This window comes from Prionailurus viverrinus, chromosome B4 (genome assembly GCF_022837055.1).
Source record: "Prionailurus viverrinus isolate Anna chromosome B4, UM_Priviv_1.0, whole genome shotgun sequence".
Lineage (NCBI taxonomy): Eukaryota > Metazoa > Chordata > Mammalia > Carnivora > Felidae > Prionailurus > Prionailurus viverrinus.
The window spans coordinates 8,273,549-8,293,582 of NC_062567.1; the positions used below are offsets into that span (position 1 = coordinate 8,273,549).

At 39.4% G+C, this 20,034-nt stretch overlaps 1 protein-coding gene across 6 annotated transcripts in view; it reads left to right on the forward strand.

The window, feature by feature from the left end:
• The window catches only part of CDC123 (cell division cycle 123), a 60,618-nt gene extending 41,980 nt beyond the window's left edge, over positions 1 to 18,638 (forward strand). For all 6 annotated transcript variants that reach the window (XM_047865693.1, XM_047865696.1, XM_047865694.1 and 3 more), the window contains 6 exons: positions 2,378 to 2,453; positions 4,309 to 4,431; positions 5,879 to 5,907; positions 13,247 to 13,375; positions 17,354 to 17,491; positions 18,359 to 18,638. In XM_047865693.1, the coding sequence (XP_047721649.1) occupies positions 2,378 to 2,453; positions 4,309 to 4,431; positions 5,879 to 5,907; positions 13,247 to 13,375; positions 17,354 to 17,491; positions 18,359 to 18,385 (522 nt within the window). In that variant the 3' untranslated portion in view covers positions 18,386 to 18,638. The remainder of the gene's footprint in view (positions 1 to 2,377; positions 2,454 to 4,308; positions 4,432 to 5,878; positions 5,908 to 13,246; positions 13,376 to 17,353; positions 17,492 to 18,358) is intronic.
• The last annotated feature ends 1,396 nt before the right edge of the window (positions 18,639 to 20,034 follow it).

Consider the following 20,034-nt stretch of genomic DNA (forward strand, 5'->3'; position numbering starts at 1 on the left):
AAGTAAATATTACTATAGCTCTAAAACACTATATTTGGCAGTATCAGTTTTTGCTTTTTTTTTTTTTTTTTTTTTTTTTGTATTTTGAGAGAGAGTAGGTGGGGAGAAGAGAGAATCCCAAGCAGGCTCTGTGCTGACAGCGCAGAGCCCCATGTGGGGCTGGAACTCGCAGACTGTGAGATCATGACCTGAGCTGAAATCTGGTGCTTAACTGACTGAGTCACTCCGTTGCCCCAGTATCAGCTTTTAATAGATGAGAGCAGTGTAATTTTTTAGTTTGGGGTTCTTCATTTAATAATTCATTTCTTTTTTTTTTTTTTTAATTTTTTAACCTTTATTTTTGAGACAGAGAGAGACAGAGCATGAATGGGGGAGGGGCAGAGAGAGAGGGAGACACAGAATCGGAAGCAGGCTCCAGGCTCTGAGCCACCAGCCCAGAGCCCGACGCGGGGCTCGAACTCACGGACCGTGAGATCGTGACCTGAGCCGAAGTCGGACGCTTAACCGACTGAGCCACCCAGGCGCCCCAATTCATTTCTATTTTAAACATACGGCACGTAAAAAGCTTGACCAAGAGCTCACAATAATGAAAATTGAAATCAGTGCATTTTAAAATCTTAGACATATTTTAACAATGTAGATTTTTTTTAAGAAAAGAAATTTACTGTCAAAAATTTAAAAGTATAAGAAATTATGCAGAATTTACCACCTGAACATATCCTCAGTATTAGCATTTTGGCATTTAACTTCCCTTTCTTGAGATGTGTATATCTGTGTATATATACACTCTCTTCATTACTTTGCATATCATTTTTTTTTTTCACTTAGTGTGAACATTTTTCCAGTTCAGTAGCTATTTTTTTATATCAGGATTTTTAGTGGCTGTTTATCCTATATATTTGCTGTTTTACTTTATAACATTCCTTAAACACCTGTTAGTTATTACACACTTGTACTGGGGACATAAGATGAGCAAGACCCAGTTTCTGGCCCTTAGGGAAGTTGCTAGTTAGGAAGGAAAAGAGACCTGTATCAGATTATCACAGTACAGCTTGGTATGCATGGGCTTACTCTAGAATGTTAGGTACAAGAAACTGGGAGCACAGGACATGGGAAGGGGGAATACTGGGCCCACTGGAGGGAATTCCAGGAATGAGGCTTAGAAGAATTCAGGTTCCATCTCTTAGGTCCTAAAGGGCAAAGACGTGTATGCGAAGTGTGTGCCAGGAAAAGGGAGCCTGGAGGCACTGGCCACTTGTTAGAATTAATACTTCACAGGAACAGGGCTAGTCTTTTCCAAAGAAAGGTCAGAAGCATGCATTTGTCAACTATCCTATTTATAAAATTGTAGCTATTCAATAGTACATGAGAATTTATACATGTTAAATAATTGTGGTAGTAGAACCCATTTATGACTTGGGCCATTGGTAGAATTGTTTTACTTTAAAGTAGTGGGAAAATCATGGGAGGGTTATAGGGATTTTTAGTGATAAATCATAATAATTTTATCAGCATCGTACACAATATTGCTAAGGTAGATGACTCGGAAATCGTTTTATTTTTTTGATATACTTAAAGGGGTGAAGAACATACGAATTACAGGGCAGCTGTACACAATGATGGTAGGGTTCGACTTCATCCTTGGATATGTATATCATGTCAGAGCTCTCAGAGTGATGAGTAAGTGACAGAGATGCGTTTTGTCATAAACAGTTTCAATAGTGCTTCCCCCGCTTACTGAATTAATAGATCTGTCCCCTACGTCTCGTGATGAGAATGGTTTATGATGCCATTTTTAAAAATGTGAGCAGCATATTTATTAAGTAAATGTTACAATTTTATGATAAATGAAAAGATACACAGGGAAAAGTGTTGTCACATGATATTTGGGGGTCTATCTTCAAAATGCAAGTCTTGTAATTACTTTATTATTTTTTAAATTTTTATTTAAGCTCTAGTTAGTTAACATATAGTGTGATACTGGTTTTTGGTGTAGAATTCAGTGATTCATCACTTACTACATACAACACCCAGTGCTCATCCCTAGTGCCCTCCTTAATGCCCATGTCCCATTTAGCCCATCCCCTCCCCACCCTCCTCCCCGACACACACACCTCCCCTCCAGCAACCCTCAGTTTGTTCTCTGTTGTTAAGAGTCTGGTATGGTTTGCCTTCCCCTCTCTCTTCCCCGCCTCCCTCCCTGTGTTCATCTGTTTTGTGTCTTAAAATCCACATATGAGTGAAATGATGCCTTCTTTTCCCCAAACTATTTGATAATGGCAATTGTTAAGATATACTTTTGACATAAAATTGTCTGTTAGACCAGTAAACATTACCCTTGTTACATAGTTTTGTTACATTTTTCCTTTGTCTACAGCTTGTTCTTCGAAAATGGTGTGAATTAATTCCGGGGGCTGAGTTCAGATGTTTTGTAAAGGAAAACAAGCTTATTGGTAAGTTTTTTTTACCCATTGAAAGAAGACAAGCCTTTTTTTTTTTTTTTTAAGCTTATTTATTTATTTTAATTTTTATTTATTTATTTATTTTTTTCAACGTTTATTTATTTTTGGGACAGAGAGAGACAGAGCATGAACGGGGGAGGGGCAGAGAGAGAGGGAGACACAGAATCGGAAACAGGCTCCAGGCTCTGAGCCATCAGCCCAGAGCCTGACGCGGGGCTCGAACTCCCGGACCGCGAGATCGTGACCTGGCTGAAGTCGGACGCTTAACCGACTGCGCCACCCAGGCGCCCCTATTTATTTTAATTTTTAAAAAAATTTTGTGTTAAGTAAACTACACTACACATGGGGCTTGAACTCATGACCCCCGAGATCAAGAGTTGCATGTTCTACCAACTGAGCCAGCCAGGCGTCCCTAAAGTTTATTTATTTTTAGTAATCTCTCCACCCAACTTGGGGCTTGAACGTACGACCCCAAGGTCCAGAGTCACACGCCTCTCGGACTGAGCCAGTCAGGCACCCCAAGAAGACAAGCTTTTGATGAAAGTGAATTTCTAGTAATTAGGACAGGGTAATAAATCAGTGTATATTTCCAATGCTACCTCTAATCAATTGGTACTAACTCACTGGAATGCTATATTGATAATGACCCTGAGGCCATATTCAGTTTCCACAAAAAGAATCTTGTCCATTAATTATATCTGTCTGGATTCTGGAGATGAAAGTGATGGTCTTTGTATTACCTGCTTTCTCTTTGGGACTTTCCTAAGTATTACTAGCAACACACTGCTTATTTTAAGCATCATAAAAAGCCAAGTTTTGGGATCTTTATTTCTATTATTGGAGCAGTGTTTATTTTTCTAACCAGAGGAAATATGTGGACAAGTAAGTGCATTACTCTAAAAACCACCCGTTTTCTTCCTGTCAGATTATTATTTTGTTTGCTGTGATGTATTCAAGTTAAGTATTGAAGATAATTTCTTTTTTTTTTTTTTTTGTCTTTGCATGTTTTCCATGAAGTGAAACTTGCCTTCAGCCAAGAAATGTGTGATTTAGAGTCGAATCAGCACTCTTATGTAGTGAATGTGATGTTGATATCTGTTAATTTACCTAAAAGTAACTTGGGGTGTCTGAATTTATCATATTGTTAGATAGTCCTGGAAAAACTGCAGTACAAATCCAGCAAAAGAAGGCATTCATATTGGCATGTGATTAAGAAATTGGGTGGAAACCCTTCTTTCAGAGCAGGAAACTTTTTCCTAGGCCTAGAGCAAACTGAGAGAGTTTTTACAATAATCCCTTTAGCGTATTTGGAATAAAATCAGCAAGTAACTCTGAAGAAAGGAATGTTTACTTTTCCATGGCTTGAAACCTCAGGCTTGTGAAGGCAGGGTAGCATGTATGAGCAGGAAAAATAGCCAGTTTCTATGAAATACAATATGAACACGGAAGACCTATGGAATATTTTAAGTGTCCCAAAGAAAAGTGGGAGAAAATACTAATTTGTAGAGAGTTTGATAGAAAAAAATCAAAGAAGCAGAGGTTTAAAACCGCCTCTTTCATTTTTTACATTACGAACGTATTTATGACTGAGTTCTTTCCATTGTACTAAATAAAAATACTATTTCTAAAGTAAGAATGCATGATATGCAGCTTAGATACAACTCCTTGAATGGGTAAGTTTTTACAACTGATAAGTTTTATATTTATATAAAATGCCGAATCATGTATAATGCATTATTCACCTGGTCTACTTTAATGCTTCTCTCAAAAAGAGGTTTAAATCACATTTTGGTGTTTTTGAAAAGAATGTTATATGATAATGGATATAAAATATTTTTCTTTTCAGGTATTTCTCAAAGGGACTATACACAGTACTATGATCATATTTCTAAACAAAAGGAAGAGATCTGCAGATGCATACAAGACTTTTTCAAGAAACACATACAGTACAAATTCTTAGATGAAGACTGTGAGTATTTTTATTGACCCAGTGAAACGAAATACATGATGTTATTGAACCTTATTTCGTGGTGGCTCATATTTAAAAAAAAATTTTTTTTCAACGTTTATTCAATTTTTGATAGAGCGTGAGCAGGGTAGGGGCAGAGAGAGAGGGAGACACAGAATCCAAAGCAGGCTCCAGGCTCTGAGCTGTCAGCACAGAGCCCGATGTGGGGCTCGAACTCAACAGAGTGTGAAATCATGACCTGAGCCGCAGTCGGACGCCCAACCGACTGAGCCACCCAGGCGCCCCTCATGGTGGCTCATATTTTAAAACTGGATTCAAAACACTGTATTTTCAGCATTTTGCTTTATGGCTCTTCGGTATTACTGATGGTTTGCGTGTTGATTTTACCTGATTTAATCAGAGTCACTTTTTAATACGGAGGTAGTTCTCTCTCTGTACATATTATTCATTTTAAAGGGCTGTCTACAGAGAGCAAAATGCTTCTGTTACTCAGACTGAATTAGTTGACTGATTACCTTTCTAGATTTTTTTATTTGAATTATCAGACAGCACCAGTTACAAAGTAAACATTTGTGACTTGTTTTTTAAGAAAGCGCATTGTGTATGAGAGTTTTCATGGATCTTAAAATTGCATCTGCTCTGATTTATATTTTTTCACTTGCCAAGTCTGTGTTCTATGGCAGATGTGATTTTAAAAAAGATTCGTCATGCCATAACCACAGGTTGGTTTTATGCTTTTCTACTACAAGTTATATTGATATCATTCCTCATCAGATGAGTTAAGTGAGTGATGTTTTTTTCACTAGTACGTATAATTTGTTTATGATGGTGAATTTGTTGAGATGATGTGTTTGAATTTTAACTATAGTTGACCTTTAAATAACACAGGTTTGAACTACATGAGCCCACTTGATGCAGATTTTTTCCTGATACATACAATATACGGCTCTAAATATATTTTTCTTATGATTTTACTAGCATTTTTTCTCTTTATTGCAAGAATGCAGTATTATATGTATATATATATATATACTATATATATATAGTATATATGTGTATATATATATATATATACATACATACATACACACACAAAATACATGTTAATCGACTATTTATGTTATTGTTAAGGATTTGGGTCACCAGTAGGCTGTTAATAGTTAAGTTTTGGGGAAGCCAGCACCCCTAGCCTCCACATTATTTAATGATCAACTGTATGAAAAGATTATGGCTGAGGGTAGACAAAAGGAAAACAAAATGATACAAATAAAACATTGTAGGCTACTTTATCATGTTTGAAAGTTTTGATACTAAGAAGCATGAAGTTCCCAGTGCACTTAAATTCTGCTACTTGAGTAATAAAAATATGCATTTTAATTTTCAAAAGGAGACTCAGATCATGAAAATAGTAGTTCATTGTTAACCTTGAATTTTTTCTCTTTTACAGTTGTGTTCGATGTATATAGAGACAGTAGGGTAAGTAGCAGCTCTCTGACATGCTTTAAAGTCAGAGTACAGAGTACATGGCCGTAATGCATGTAGAGGGCCCACTGCTCAAGAAATATTTTCTCCGGGCGCCTGGGTGGCGCAGTCGGTTAAGCGTCCGACTTCAGCCAGGTCACGATCTCGCGGCCTGTGAGTTCGAGCCCCGCGTCAGGCTCTGGGTTGATGGCTCGGAGCCTGGAGCCTGTTTCCCATTCTGTGTCTCCCTCTCTCTGCCCCTCCCCCGTTCATGCTCTGTCTCTCTCTGTCCCAAAAAATAAATAAACATTGAAAAAAAAAATTTTTTTTAAAAAGAAATATTTTCTCAAACCAGCTAAGGTGTTGGAAATTCACAGTGCTCAAGAATCTCCTTGAACACATATTTAACGTTGGGAGACATAGTGTCTTAGTGTCATAGTGACATAGTGTCATAGTGACATAGTGTCACAAGTTTAGGGATTATTAATTTTGGAGATGGCTAAATGGCTGCCTTATATCCCGCTTTCCCCTTTTGTCAGTGGTCCAGGCCTGCTTAAAAAGTTCAGTTTGTGCCCTTAAATGTGGCCAGGAAGTTTTCCTTTGATACTTAGATAATTATTTTTAGTCAACTGAAAGACACTTAGCATGATTGGAATCGCTTATATCTTTAGAGTGAAGATGAGGATTAGTGTATTCTTTAAATCTTCCAAGTGATGGAAACTTGTGTAATGAAAAAGAAAACAAAAACCTGACTTCATACATTTTACAGCAGAGATTTCCTTATCAAGACATGCCATCTTTTCAAAGAAATTTGGGTCACTAAACATCCTGCGATTAGTGCTTATTTACTAAGCTGTTGAGAAGACAGCAGGTGTGTTTTCCGAATATGTGACCATATGTTTTCCAAATGTTACCCGCCTATTTCTCACTCTCTCTCCAAGCTCGTATCAGCTTCACTGTCGTGATGCTTGCGATAACCTTTGAATCATTTGTTGGACACAAGGAAATGGCCCATATGGTCGTGTCTCAAAATAACTATTAAATGTTGACTTGCCTCTGTTTAGCCAAAAGACATCATTTCCTCTGTTTTCACCTGTCTTCAAGGGTGATAACATCTATTAAGAGTTAGAAGGAGAAATTATCAGGGCGCCTGGGTGGCTCAGTCGGTTGAGCGTCCAACTTTGGCTCAAGTCATGATCTTGCAGTCTGTGAGTTTGAGCCCAGCGTTGGGCTCTGTGCTGACAGCTCAGAGCCTGGAGCCTGTTTCAGATTCTGTGTCTCCCTGTCTCTCTGCCCCTCCCCTGCTCATGCTCTGTCTCTCTCTCTGTCAAAAATAAATACACATAAAAAAAAAATTAAGAAAAAGAAAGAGGAATTACCAATTGGGACTTGGTAAGGAAGAGGGATGTTACTCACACTTTCTGTTTAGTGGAAAGAAACCTTAGAGAAAGGGCAGGAGGCTGGTGTGATGGAATGGATAGAAATTGGAGCTGATAGGGGCCCAGGCTCTGGTCCTCCCTCTGCTTCTAACGGATAGATTCACACTGGCCACATAATCACTCACGTAGCCAACATTTATAGAGAGCCTGGAATGTCTGATGCCATGTTTCTAACGAGAAGCTTCCAACAAGGTGATCCCCTGACCTACAGGCAGCTTATCTTCAAGGCTTAAACATTCAAGGGAATTGGCCTGGTAGCAGGCAGGATCAAATCACTTAGTGAGTAAACCTAGCCTGTTACCCTGATGAGCAGCTGAGAAGAACTTTGTATTTAATTCAGGTTATCCATATATACCCTATTAGGTGTGTATCACTTGTTCTCATTTTACACATATTAAAACTGAAGCAATTATATTTTGATGCAGTTATATTTAATGGCATTTAAAAATTTAGAATTTGCCACAGTCTCCATATTTCCCTGGCAAATGTCAAGATCTGCTTTGATTCAATAGCGGTAGAAGGTTGCAGATGTGTAATTTAGTGAAAGAGTTATATAAACGTCTTAACTGAAGTTGGACACGTATACAGAAGTAATTACTGCTGTGATCTAACAGAACTGAAAGTAGTTGTGTGTTTTTCATGTGAGAAGCATGCTAGTATAAACATCCTGACAGTTTCTGAGAAGAGATTTAAACCATGATGTAAAACCCATTTGCATTTACTCAGTGGCACATGTATCACTGTTAGGAACTTTGTTGCATAGACAATTTAATGACAGTTGTAGAAAACTAACTCTATGGTGGTCTCTTCTGTGCAGTAGAATTGAAGTGTGTTTGAGCCTGGCAGTACTTGGATGTGTCTACTTTCTTACTGCAGCTGGGCAAGGTGACTCAGTGTTGATAGATTCTAACCATCATGTATGTCAGAGGTGGCCCATACACTCAGTAGGTCCGGGATGAGGTTTCGGAATATGTATTTTAAGAAGCTCCTTAAGTGATGATAATACATAACTAGAATTTAGAATAACTTCTTCAGAGACTTGAAAAGTTATTTCAGTCTCCTTATGTATTCCTTTAGTGACGGCTGTTGTTTTGTTATTAATTTCATTGCTTTGTGGACTTTGTCTGATCTTGAGTCTTTGATATTGTTGTGATTGGTTTTGTAACTTGATCACTTCTTTTGTGACTGTTCTATGTGTGATTGAAAAATTACAACTAATGTCTGAAGTATTCTGTAGATGTTTGTTACATTAAGCTTGGTGATAATGTGAAAATCTATGTCTTATGGACAAAATGATGTCTGAGGAGACCTTCAAGATAATAGAGATTTGGGGGAAATGGATGGGATATAGATGTAACAAGACTGGCCATGATGTTCCCCAGGATAATTGTTGAAACCGAGTGGTAGCTTTTTGGGGTTCTTTATACTATTTTGTCTACTTTGTATGTATTTAAACTTTTTCATATAAAAATTTTTTAACTTTAAAAACCATGAAAAAATATCTGTATCTTCCCTAATTTTTGGTCTACTTAATTTATCAGTTACTGAACAAGGTATGTTAAAATCTTCAGCTTTCTAATTCTGTCAGTTTTTGTGATAAGATATTTTGAGGGTATGTTCTTAGACAAATGCTAGTTTATAATGGTCTTGTTTACCCAGTGAATTCTCATTAGGTGGTGACCTTCTCTATCCCTAAGAATGCTTTTGTGGTTTTCACATTAAAGTATGTTTTGTCTGGTATTAATAGTGTTAGTATAATTTTCTTTTGGTCTTAGAATTTACCTTTTTTCATTCCTATTAGTTTTAGCCTTTAGGTTTTAAGTGTGTGCACATTTCTTATAAGTGGCACATTGTTGGGTTTTGTTTTTTTAATCACCAACAATTTCTGGCTTTAACAGGTGAGTGTAGTTTGCATATATCATATTTGCTATCTGAATGTTTTATACCATCTTGAGTTTTCAATTTGCTTTTCTGTGTTTTTGTTCTCTTTCATTTATATTACTGGCTTTTGTTTATTCTTTCCACCCTACCCTTTCCCCCTAAATTTTGAAGTTTTGAGTTTTATTTATTTTGGTAGTTACTGTTAAATCTTAATAAGGATATTTATTAAGCTCAAAAGTTAATCTCACTTCCTGTTGCCCTCATGATACAAAGACCTTGGAACACTAATTCCCAGTACCTGCTTACATTTTACATATGATTTCTGATTTTGAGTTCCACTTGGCATTTAATAGCCCTAAATTAGTCGTGACTGTTGCTATTCACTTTCTTTGCTTACTAGTGCCTCTTACCACTCCTCTTTGGATCCATTTTCTCTTTAGTAGTATATTCTTTAGTAGAAATTCCCTCAGCCACTGGCTGGAAGAGTTTTTAGCTTTCAAGCATGAATGGCAAGCTTAGCTGGGTATAGAATTTTTGGTTGACAGGTTCTGTTGCCTCAGCATGTTGAAGACATTGCTCTGTTGTCGTTGGCATCTTTTTTTCCTTTTCTTTTGTCTTTTTTGAATACTTCCTAAGTCCAAGAATTCATTTCCTTTGTCACTTGTGAGAAATTCTCAGCTATCTTTTTTTTAAGTTTATTTATTTATTTTGGAGGGAGAGAGCAGAGGAGGGGAAGGGCAGAGAGAGGAGACAGAGAATCCCAAGCAGGCTCTGTTAGCACAGAGCCCCACATGGGGCTTAAACTCACAAACCATGAGATCATGACCTAAGCCAAAATCAAGAGTTGGACGCTAAACCAACTGAGCCACCTAGGTGCCCCTCAGCTATCATTTCATATGTTATCTCTTTCTTTCTGGGTTCTGTCCTTTGAAAATCTGTTTAGAGGAATGTTAGTGCATCTCATTTTATCCTCATGTGTGCCAACTTTTTCTCTACCTCTTTTCTTTCCTGTACTGTGTTGTGTAATTTTCTCAGATACATCTGGTTTACATCTTTTAGCTGTGTCCAACTGGATACGTTTCAACCTTCCACTAAGTTTGAATTGTATTAGCTACATTTTGTCATTTCTGTAGGTTCCATTTGGTAACTTCAGTTCTGTGTATGTTTTTTTTCATAGTATCTTGCATCTTTGGGTTTTGATTTCTTTTATATTTTCAGTCTTTTAAAACTACTGCATTTTTTGAACAGAGTTTTTGAGAAATAATTTACATAGAGTAAAATTCATCCTTTTTAGGGTATAGTTCTGATAGTTTTGACAGGTATATCCAGTTGTATAATCACTGCTACAGTGAACATGTAGAACTCCATCACTCCCCCAAATTTCCTCGTGACCCTCCCTATACCGTACCCCCTGGCAAACACTGCTCTGTAAAACCTTCTGAGTTTTAAACTTTTTAGTTGATAAAACATTTGCGTTGCTCAAAAATTAAATCAATGTGAAAATATATGTAGAAAGTCTTACCCTCTTCCTCTGTATTCCTACAGGTTTACATTTATCAGTTTCTTACATATCTTTCCAGTATTTCTTGATGCAAAAACAAGCAGTATACTTATTTTTTTCATCTTTCTTACAGAAGAGTTAGCATATGATATACACACTGCACCTTGCTTTATATACACATTTGTTTAAAACATTGTATTTTTTAGAGCTTTCCAGTTTCTTCCAATGGCGTAGTGTTTAATTTTGTGGATATACTATATAGTTTAGCTATTTTCCTGTCAATTAATACATAGCTTATTTCTAGTGTTTTACAAACTCCTGTGAACAATCCTGTGTGTGTGTGTGTGTGTGTGTGTGTGTGTGTGTGTGTGTCCCGGCCTGAGCTCTTTGAATGAATAGATTCTGTGTTATTGATCTTTATGTTCAGTGCCTAGCAGTGTTTGGTGCATAGAGATTTATTTGGACGGGTGAGGGGGTGGTTAGTTGGTGGATAAGTCAGCGTGACCACTCTTATCTGATGGATTGCCTAAAAACAGAATTTCTCAGGATGTCTTGTGCCTGAGATATCACATAAAAAACATGTTACAGCTATAAAATCCTCATTCTGATGGTTTGTTTCATACCTTATTACAGCTGGTTTCATTTTCCTTTGAAGTGGAGGCTGCCTTCTGAGCTACAGAACACACACTGCCAGCTGTCAGTCCTAACGGTGGTGGTCTACTTTGTTTTTTATTTGTTTTGCTTGTTTTTTATAGGATGGCATATTTTTAGTTTACGGAGCTTAATATTCCTATACTAACAAGTACGATAGGGTTCCCCCCCCCCTTTTTAATAATGGGGTAGTTTTACTGGTTGTAAAAACTCAAGTAGAAAGAGTTTGGAGGTTAGAAAATACCTATTTTGTTAAAATAAATCCAGTATGTTAAAGACATCTTAGTAATCACCCCAAAGTAAAGCTAACATCACAGAAGAAGATGGTGAAAGGCTGACATTGCACATAGTCAAACAACGTACAAGTGGTTGTAGAATCTCTGTGAGGAAACAACTCAAGTAGCAAGACTTACGGGCTTTCTCCTGGGGTTTATATATAGTAGGAAACTTACCAAAGGTGTGTGGTCCAAACTTCTTGTAATGGTTCTTGGCTACTTACTACATGTTTCTGATGTTTGAAACTAGTCCTAATAAGGTGTTTCATCTTTCTTAAAATTGTCCTGTAACCCGGATGAGAAACAGTGCTAGATATTAATAATGCCGGCTCGACAGTCCAGTTCCTGAGGTGTATATAATTTTGTACACGCACATCTGATCAAGACGTGATTACATATTTACAGAAAAAATTAATTGCCAACAATAAAATGGTTCAGTTTTTTTTTTTTAATTTTTTTAACGTTTATTTATTTTTGAGACAGAGAGAGACAGAGCATGAATGGGGGGGGGGGGGGGGCAGAGAGAGAGAGAGGGAGACACAGAATCCGAAACAGGCTCCAGGCTCTTAGCTGTCAGCACAGAGCCTGACACGGGGCTCGAACTCACGGACCGTGAGATCATGACCCGAGCCGAAGTTGGACGTTCAACCGACTGAGCCACCCAGGCGCCCCTGGTTCAGTTTTATAAATGTTTCCGTGAGAAGAATCAAGAGGAAAAATGATAAAGGTTTCAAGGAAACACTTAATCTACTAAATGTCACATGGATCTCTGTGATCAATGGTGGCTTTAATCTCTTGGCAGGATTTTCCAGATTTCCCAGGTGTGTTTCGTCAGTTGCTCTGCTGCTTTATATACTAAGATGCACCTCCCTAACCTAACTCATGATCATGTCAGAAGTATTCCTTCCTCGAGGCTAGAACCTATCCGATTGCCCACCACTACCCAGAACAGAAGACAGAACTTTTAAAGATTGATCTGTTTTGTTTTGTTTTGTTTTGTTTTCATCTTCATGAGCCGCAAGCTCTATCATGCAGACAAAACAAATACTACATTAAGACATCAAGGTTAGAGAGCACTGAGCATTTTCCGACATCTTTCATATGTTTTTTTAAACCTCCTCCCCGCTTTGTAGCAGGCTCTTGAGGGTAAGGAAGGTGCTCTCAGATCTGCCGGCTCTTCCCTGCCTCCGCCTGGCTTCCTCTTGTCAGAGAAGTGTACAGACAGCCTTGAAAGCGTTCCAGTCATGCTGTTTTGGTGGAACCATTTTGTGAGATTGTCCTTTCTCCTGCTTGGGTTTTTTGACTTATAATTTCTGAGTGATTCCAGGCAGGAAGTTGACGTGTCTGCCTTCGTCAGGCCTTTGCTTTCCCAGGCCCCTTCTCTGCATTCAGTGGCAGCCTTCTCTCTGGGCCTGGCGCTGCTTTCTTTAGACAGGTGACCCTTTCTCAGCTGGGACCTGGAGGAACTGTCTTTTGAAATGAGTTAAAAGATTTTTAAGATTACCTTTCGGGTAAAATAACGTGAAGATCTTCCAGATAAGACAGATGACATATTGGAAGTGTTTGTTTTTTTTCCCTGCTTACTAAGTTTTCTCTCTTCACTCCAGGGGAAGGTGTGGCTGATTGACTTTAATCCATTTGGTGAAGTAACTGATTCACTGCTGTTTACTTGGGAAGAACTGATATCTGGAAGAAACTTAAAAGGTGATTTTAGTGAAGGAGAAGGCCTGGAGCAGGTAAGGGGATAAAAAGGATACCAGGAAACCTTATAATCTACTGAATAATGGCTTGCTTGTTCTTTAGGCACGAACACAGATTTGCCAATAGATACTTGCCTGTGGAGGTGACTGAAAAAGCGTGTGCGTTGTGATTCATTTGTTTAACATTATAAAAACAAATAATGATCACCTTTTATATATTTCCCTAGTTGTTTTTCTTTCTCTTGGCTCCTTCGGTCCTGCCCACATGGAAGAATCTTGACCCTGGGTCACTTTATATGTTGACGCTGATCCTAACCCCACCTGTGGACCCCTGAGAGAGCGAAACTGCAGGTGCTCTGCGCCGTCTTTGCCCCATCGAGGGGGCCCTCCTATGGTGTTTGCCTCACCAGCTTCCTCTTCCACCCATGGTGGCCATGCCGCACCTCTGCACACCCCTCACACCTCCTTGAGCATCATCCCTTTCCTCCTCACCAGATGATTCCACGTCCTTCACAGGAAGAAAATCTGGTGTGAATTGACTCCATGTAATTGTCCTCGAACCAACAAGCATCCCTGCGTCCCTCCTCCTGAGTCTAACAGCATGCCGCTCCTTCCTGCCTCTTCTGATACCCATGCTGCCATTCACTCCTTCCTGTCCCCGTTCTCTTCTGTACCCGCCCTCCATCTGTGTTCGCACATCTTCTGTCCTAATAGACAAACGCCTTTTAACACCATGTCTTCAGCCAGCCCTTCTGTCTCATCTTCACAGCCAGACTTTCTTTGAATAACACCTTTGTGTTGCTTTTTTCTACTTAGAAAATTAATACATGCTCCCTTTTTTTAATGTTTATTTTTGAGACAGAGAATGAGTACAAGCCAGGAAGGGGCAGAGAAAGGGAGATAGAGGATCCGAAGCAGGCTCTGTGCTGTCAGCTCAGAGCCCGATGTGGGGCTCAGACTCAAAAACCATGAGATCGTGGGGTGCCTGGGTGTGGCTCAGTCGGTTGAGCGTCCAACTTCGGCTCAGGTCATGATCTCCCAGTTCATGGGTTCAAGCCCCGCATCCGGGCTCTGTGCTGACAGCTCAGAGCCTGGAGCCTGCTTCGGATTCTGGGTCTCCCTCTCTCTGCCCCTCCTCGGCTTGCATTCTGTCTGTCTCTCTCTCAAAAATGAATAAACATTAAAAAACAAAAACAAAACAAAAAAAAACCCCATGAGATTGTGACCTGAGCCCAAGTCGGATATTTAACTGAGCCACCCAGGCGCCACAGCCCATGCCCATTTTTAAAGAGAATTCTGAAATTGCCCGTAATCCTACCACCTTGAGAACCATGGTTTATATTTTTGTATATCATATTTGGTATGTATAACATATCTGTAAATATATATACAGACTTTTTAAATGAGAATGTACTACCTCCCTGTTACCTTATGTATATTTTTTATATCGTTTTTACAAAGTCGTGTTTCTACCTGTTCATTTTCAAGGACAGAATTAGATTGCCATCCTTACCACTTCCGTTAACATCAGCGCGGGCATGTTTCTGTAGGCACCTACACTCACATTTCCCACTAGTGGGACTGTAGCAGCCTCACTCATGCTAGCGTGTGACCTGCTTTTTGTAGCTGCTCAGTAGTTGTGCATCTGGTGGCCGGCTTCCTTCCCTGGCCACCTCTGCCTGTTGCTTCCCACCTGTGCGCCCTCCACCCACTGCCGGGGTGCCCCCGTCCCTGCCGCTCCACGGAAACTGCACCCAGCAAGGGCTCCACTGACCCGTTGCCGATGCCAGTGGACGATGCACCGCCCTTTTCTCACTTAACCCCTCAGCAAGTGTTACCCCTCTGGGTTTTCACCACACTCTTCCCTCAGTTTCCGTGACACAAGCTCTCCTCCCGGCCTTCTTTCTGCTTTTCTGACGGCCGCCTCGCCTTCAGTGTGCACATCTTTTCTCTTGTCTCCGTCTGAAAGGCTTCTTTTCATCCTTTCTCTGTCCTGGGCCCTCTGGCGCCCTGTTCTTCTGGATGTGGCTCAGATGGTTATTTTCCCTGTCACGGCTCTTGCCCTGCTGTGTTGTACTTCCCTGTGTCCAGCCTCAGATTGTAAGTTTCGAGCACAGGGGTAGTATCTCTCGTGTTCTCCGCAGATCTGTGCAGCTTGGCACAATTCTGGCACAGCGGATTTTTGTGGAATTAACGAGTGCAGGAATTTTCTTTGTGCTGGCATCTTAGATTTGGGGGCCATTCAATCTGAGCGTCAAGGAAAGAGAATGTAAATTATTCAGCACAGGGTTATTTTTAAAGATGAGGGACACAGTCAGTGGATAGAAACAGTTTGTACAAAATTCACTCTATGATCCAAATCTTTTCTTTCTTTTTAATTTAAACAACATTATATTGGAGGTCGGGGGAGGACAGGGAACAAGAACGGGCTCCTGCTTTTTCCCCGGTGTCATGTCCTGCTGTCTCCCCATCCTTACTCCCCACCGCTAGAGAACCGGCTTTCCTTCTGGGCCTCGCAGTCCCCCCTGGCTGTGCCCACTGCCTTTCAGGCCATGCTCAGTCCCTGTCCGAGTCCCCAGACCTCACGAGGCTGCTTTCGTACTGCTCTTCAGTCTCCGTGGCCCCTCCTCAGCAAGGTCTTACCATCCTGGTGAAGTAGCCTGTGTTGTTCTCCTCATATTATGGCACCCGGATGTTGTGTTTTTCTAACACCTCTTACTATCTGAAATGATCTTGCTGTTGTAGTTATTTGCTTGTTTATTGGCTGGCTGCCAGTCTGGTTTACCAGTTGATCTTCTATACCTAGGACAAGGTGAGCACCACGTGGATGTTTCCTAAGTATTTGTCAGATGATTGGTCTGTCTGTCATAAGATACGGCCTGCTTTCTAGGGCTCTGCGGTCCTGTTCTACTCCAGTTCGTGGCCTGTCTCCATCTGCTGGACCCCATTCATCCCTCACCTAGATATTTGCCACCCAGGAAGTCCAAACCTGAGGCCTTCTGTCTCTGAAATCCTTTTTTGGCACAAGGCAACGTGTAAATATTAAATGCAAGACTCTAAGCAAGTACGTTGAAGAATGTGAAGACTTGTTAAATGTGAAACTCAAATTTGCAGTTTTCCATAGGTGCTGAGAGAGATAAATAAGTAAGTTAAATGACTAAGAGAAGCACAAAAGTGTAGGGTCCAGGGCAGTACTTCTCAACTGTGCACCTGTACAAAATGATAATACTGAGAAAGCACTCCAGCCTGCATGAGATTGCTCAAGGCCAGAGAGAACTAGCCATAGGCCTCGGGCCCATTCCGGGGCTAAGGAACCCATAACCCATATGCAGGACACAGTGGCTGGTAGCATTTAGGGCTTGACCATAGCTCTCCATGAGGACACTGTTTTCAGATACTATGTGTTTATTTTCCAGTGAACATGTGGAAGTATTCTCTTTTTTTTTTTTTTCCTGTTTGTTTTGAGAGAGAGTGTGCGCATGAGTAGAGGGAGAGGACAGAGAGCAAGAATCCCAAGCAGGCTCCGTGCTGTCAGCGCAGAGCCCACCATAGGGCTCGATCTCACAGACTGTGAGATCATGACCTGAGCCAAAACCAAGAGTCGGATACTTAACTGACTGAGCCACCCAGGCACCCCCATGTGGAAGTATTCTTAAAATCTTGGTGTTTCTTTCACTTCAGAATCTTATTTTCTGGGATACGTGGGTGGCTCAGTCGGTTAAGTGTCTGACTCTTGATTTTGGCTCAGGTCACAGTTGTGAGAAGGAACCCCAAGTCAGGCTCCTTGCTGGGAGTGGAGTCTGCTTAAGATTCTCTCTCTCTCTCTTCTTCTGCCCCCTCTCTGCTTGTTCGCACATGTGTACATACATGGTCACACTCAAAAAAAGTTTTATTTTCTTCCTTACCTCGTACAAAAGGGAACATGAAATTGTTATACTAGGATCTTTGTCACTTTGACAAATAGACTTAAAAAGATAATTTTTCACAGACTTTCCCTTTTTTTTCTTTGTACAGGATTCTCCAGCTTTCCGTTGCACAAACAGTGAAGTGACAGTTCAACCAAGTCCCTATCTGAGTTACCGACTTCCCAAGGACTTTGTAGACCTGTCTACTGGGGAGGATGCTCACAAACTCATAGATTTTCTTAAACTGGTAAAGTATATATATACTTAGTACACATACGTGTACACCTTTGTTTTCAAATTTTCAAATTGACTTTGTAATATTTCATTTTAGTTATATATAGTACCTAGGTTTTATTTGGTGATCATGAATTAATTGGGCAGAATTACTGAGGTCATCTTATAAAGAAATATATGAAGTAAGCTGAAAGAATAATTCGCTTAGAATGATAGGAAATGTGTTTTATGTTTATGCTTTTTGAATAATTTTCACAGTGCTTCTGACTTCTTTTTTAAAATTTTTTTAGTGTTTATTTATTTTGAAAGAGAGATAGAACACAAGCAAGGAGGGGCAGAGAGAGAGGGAAACAAAATCCAAAGCAGGCTCAGGGCTCTGAGCTATCAGCACAGAGCCCAATGCAGAGCTTGAACTCAACGAACCATGAGATCATGACCTGAGCCAAAGTCTCATGTTTAACTGACTGAGCCACCCAGGCGCCCCATAGTACTTCTGATTTTGAAGGAAGTCTGTATACTGTTATTGGGCTAAGAGAAGATCCAGCTCTCTGTTGTGGTTATTCAGCGGGGGCGGGGGGGGAATATGTGTATTTGTACTTGTGTGTTTCTGTGTGGGAATGTTTGTGCATGTGGAAGAAAGTCAAGTATTCAAATAGCTGAGGGTAATGTGCCCAGGAGCCAAAGTGATAAACTGGTCCGATGAATTAGTTAAGGCATATTTTTCCGTCATGATTTTCAATCATATCTTTGACCAGGGCCTCTAGAAAATTATATTTGCTATAGAAAAGAAATTATATTTGCTAAAGAAAAAGTGATCTTGGCTGAACATATATCCCCAGTAGAATGTGCTGTTTTAATGTATCTTGGTTTCCCTTGACAGAAAAGAAATCAGCAAGAGGATGACTGATTAGAGTGCCAGAGTTAAGTCCGAGGTAAAGAGGAGACCACCTTGATGTCAAAAGGCTGCTCTGAGCTCGCAACTTCTGTTCCCCCTCTTGGGTCAGGGTGGGAGACAGTGTGAAATCAATAGCTTTTTATATCCATGTATATTAAGCTGGAAGAAAATGGAGGGACTTTGCTACCTGTAAAAATAAATAATAAATAGATCTTAAACATAGGAAAGCATACTGTTCTGATGATAAAATACCTTCTGTGAAATACCTCACTCTTTTGGCTCAGTCTGTTTAGATTTACCGATGTTTCTTGTGCTGTTTTTATACCTATTGGGTAGATGGGCGAATTTATATTTGTTATACAGAAATGGGTTCTTGTTTAATCATTACTTTTTCACAGAAAAAAAGTTGAGCCTTCTATTACTGTAGAAAATATTTTTCCTACTTTGAGAGAATTTTCATACAAGTTTTCTACTGGTTTATCTTTGGTTTGTGTGTCGGTAAAATAATACAGACTTCTCAAGCTATCACATAACCTTGAAAATGTCAGTATATTACAACTAGTCTAATATGTATTAGTAAAATGATCACAGAGTTAGAATTTGGCCTTTTTAAAAAGTACCGGAATTTTGGGGAGGTAAGTTCACTTAGGCCACCATTTTAGTAATTATTCTTTAGCGCCCTAATTGATGATGAGGATATCATCAATACTAATTTACTTAGTACTTACTATATACTGAGACACTTTGCCATGTGATCTTTGTGTATTGTTTTACATTGTGGAACAGTTTGAAGGAAATCATTCCTAGGGTATCTATGTAGTGTGTATGAAGGAATATTTTACTAGTTGGAGGTATGTTTTTCAACTTAGGAGAGCACATATGAGTGTTCCCATAGGAAGGTAGGGAAATGGAGCAGAGTTTCCCCTTTCTGTTTGGTTAAGGCAGATTATACATAATGAAGAAAGGTATTTCTTTTTTGGTTATCTCAAATTGTAGCTTTTTGTGTGGTTTCTCAGTTACAATCACTTGGATATTAGTATTTTAAATACAAAATACAGAGATGAACTTGTGATCTTTGTACTCAGTATATCATATGCCATTTCTGAGGCCAGTTGTCTGGAATTGAGGTGCTTTAAAATATTTTTGGTTTTTAAATAAACTGCTCATGAGGGACTTAACTGTTAACTTATAATGGAGGGATTTATAATCATGAGTTGATTTAAACTTAGCTCTGGAAGCGGGCTTTGTCAAGGTGGTACTTCACCAGCCCAAAAGAAAAAAAAAATAGTTGATATATTTTAATATCAATTGAAAAAAATTGGACTATAAGTAATAAAAAGAGTGAAGCAAAATTTGGCAAATATTTTATAAAAAGCACAATTCTTGGTGCAAAACTCAGTAAATTTTTGCATTAATTTTCCTGAGGCATTATTGAGTTCAACTCTCACTTCACTTTTAAAAATGTGACTTTTCTACATTGTCCCCTTAGTGTATTTAATTTTGGCTGATTATCCTGATGTGAATAGTAAATACAGGATAATATGCAGGAAACATTCTCCTCGGTTGAAATATCATTTTTGCCTCCTAAAGATTAGTTTTGAGTATCTTTTTTATTTTATTGGCATTATCTGTCCTTTTTTTGAGGTACTTCAGGTTTGTGC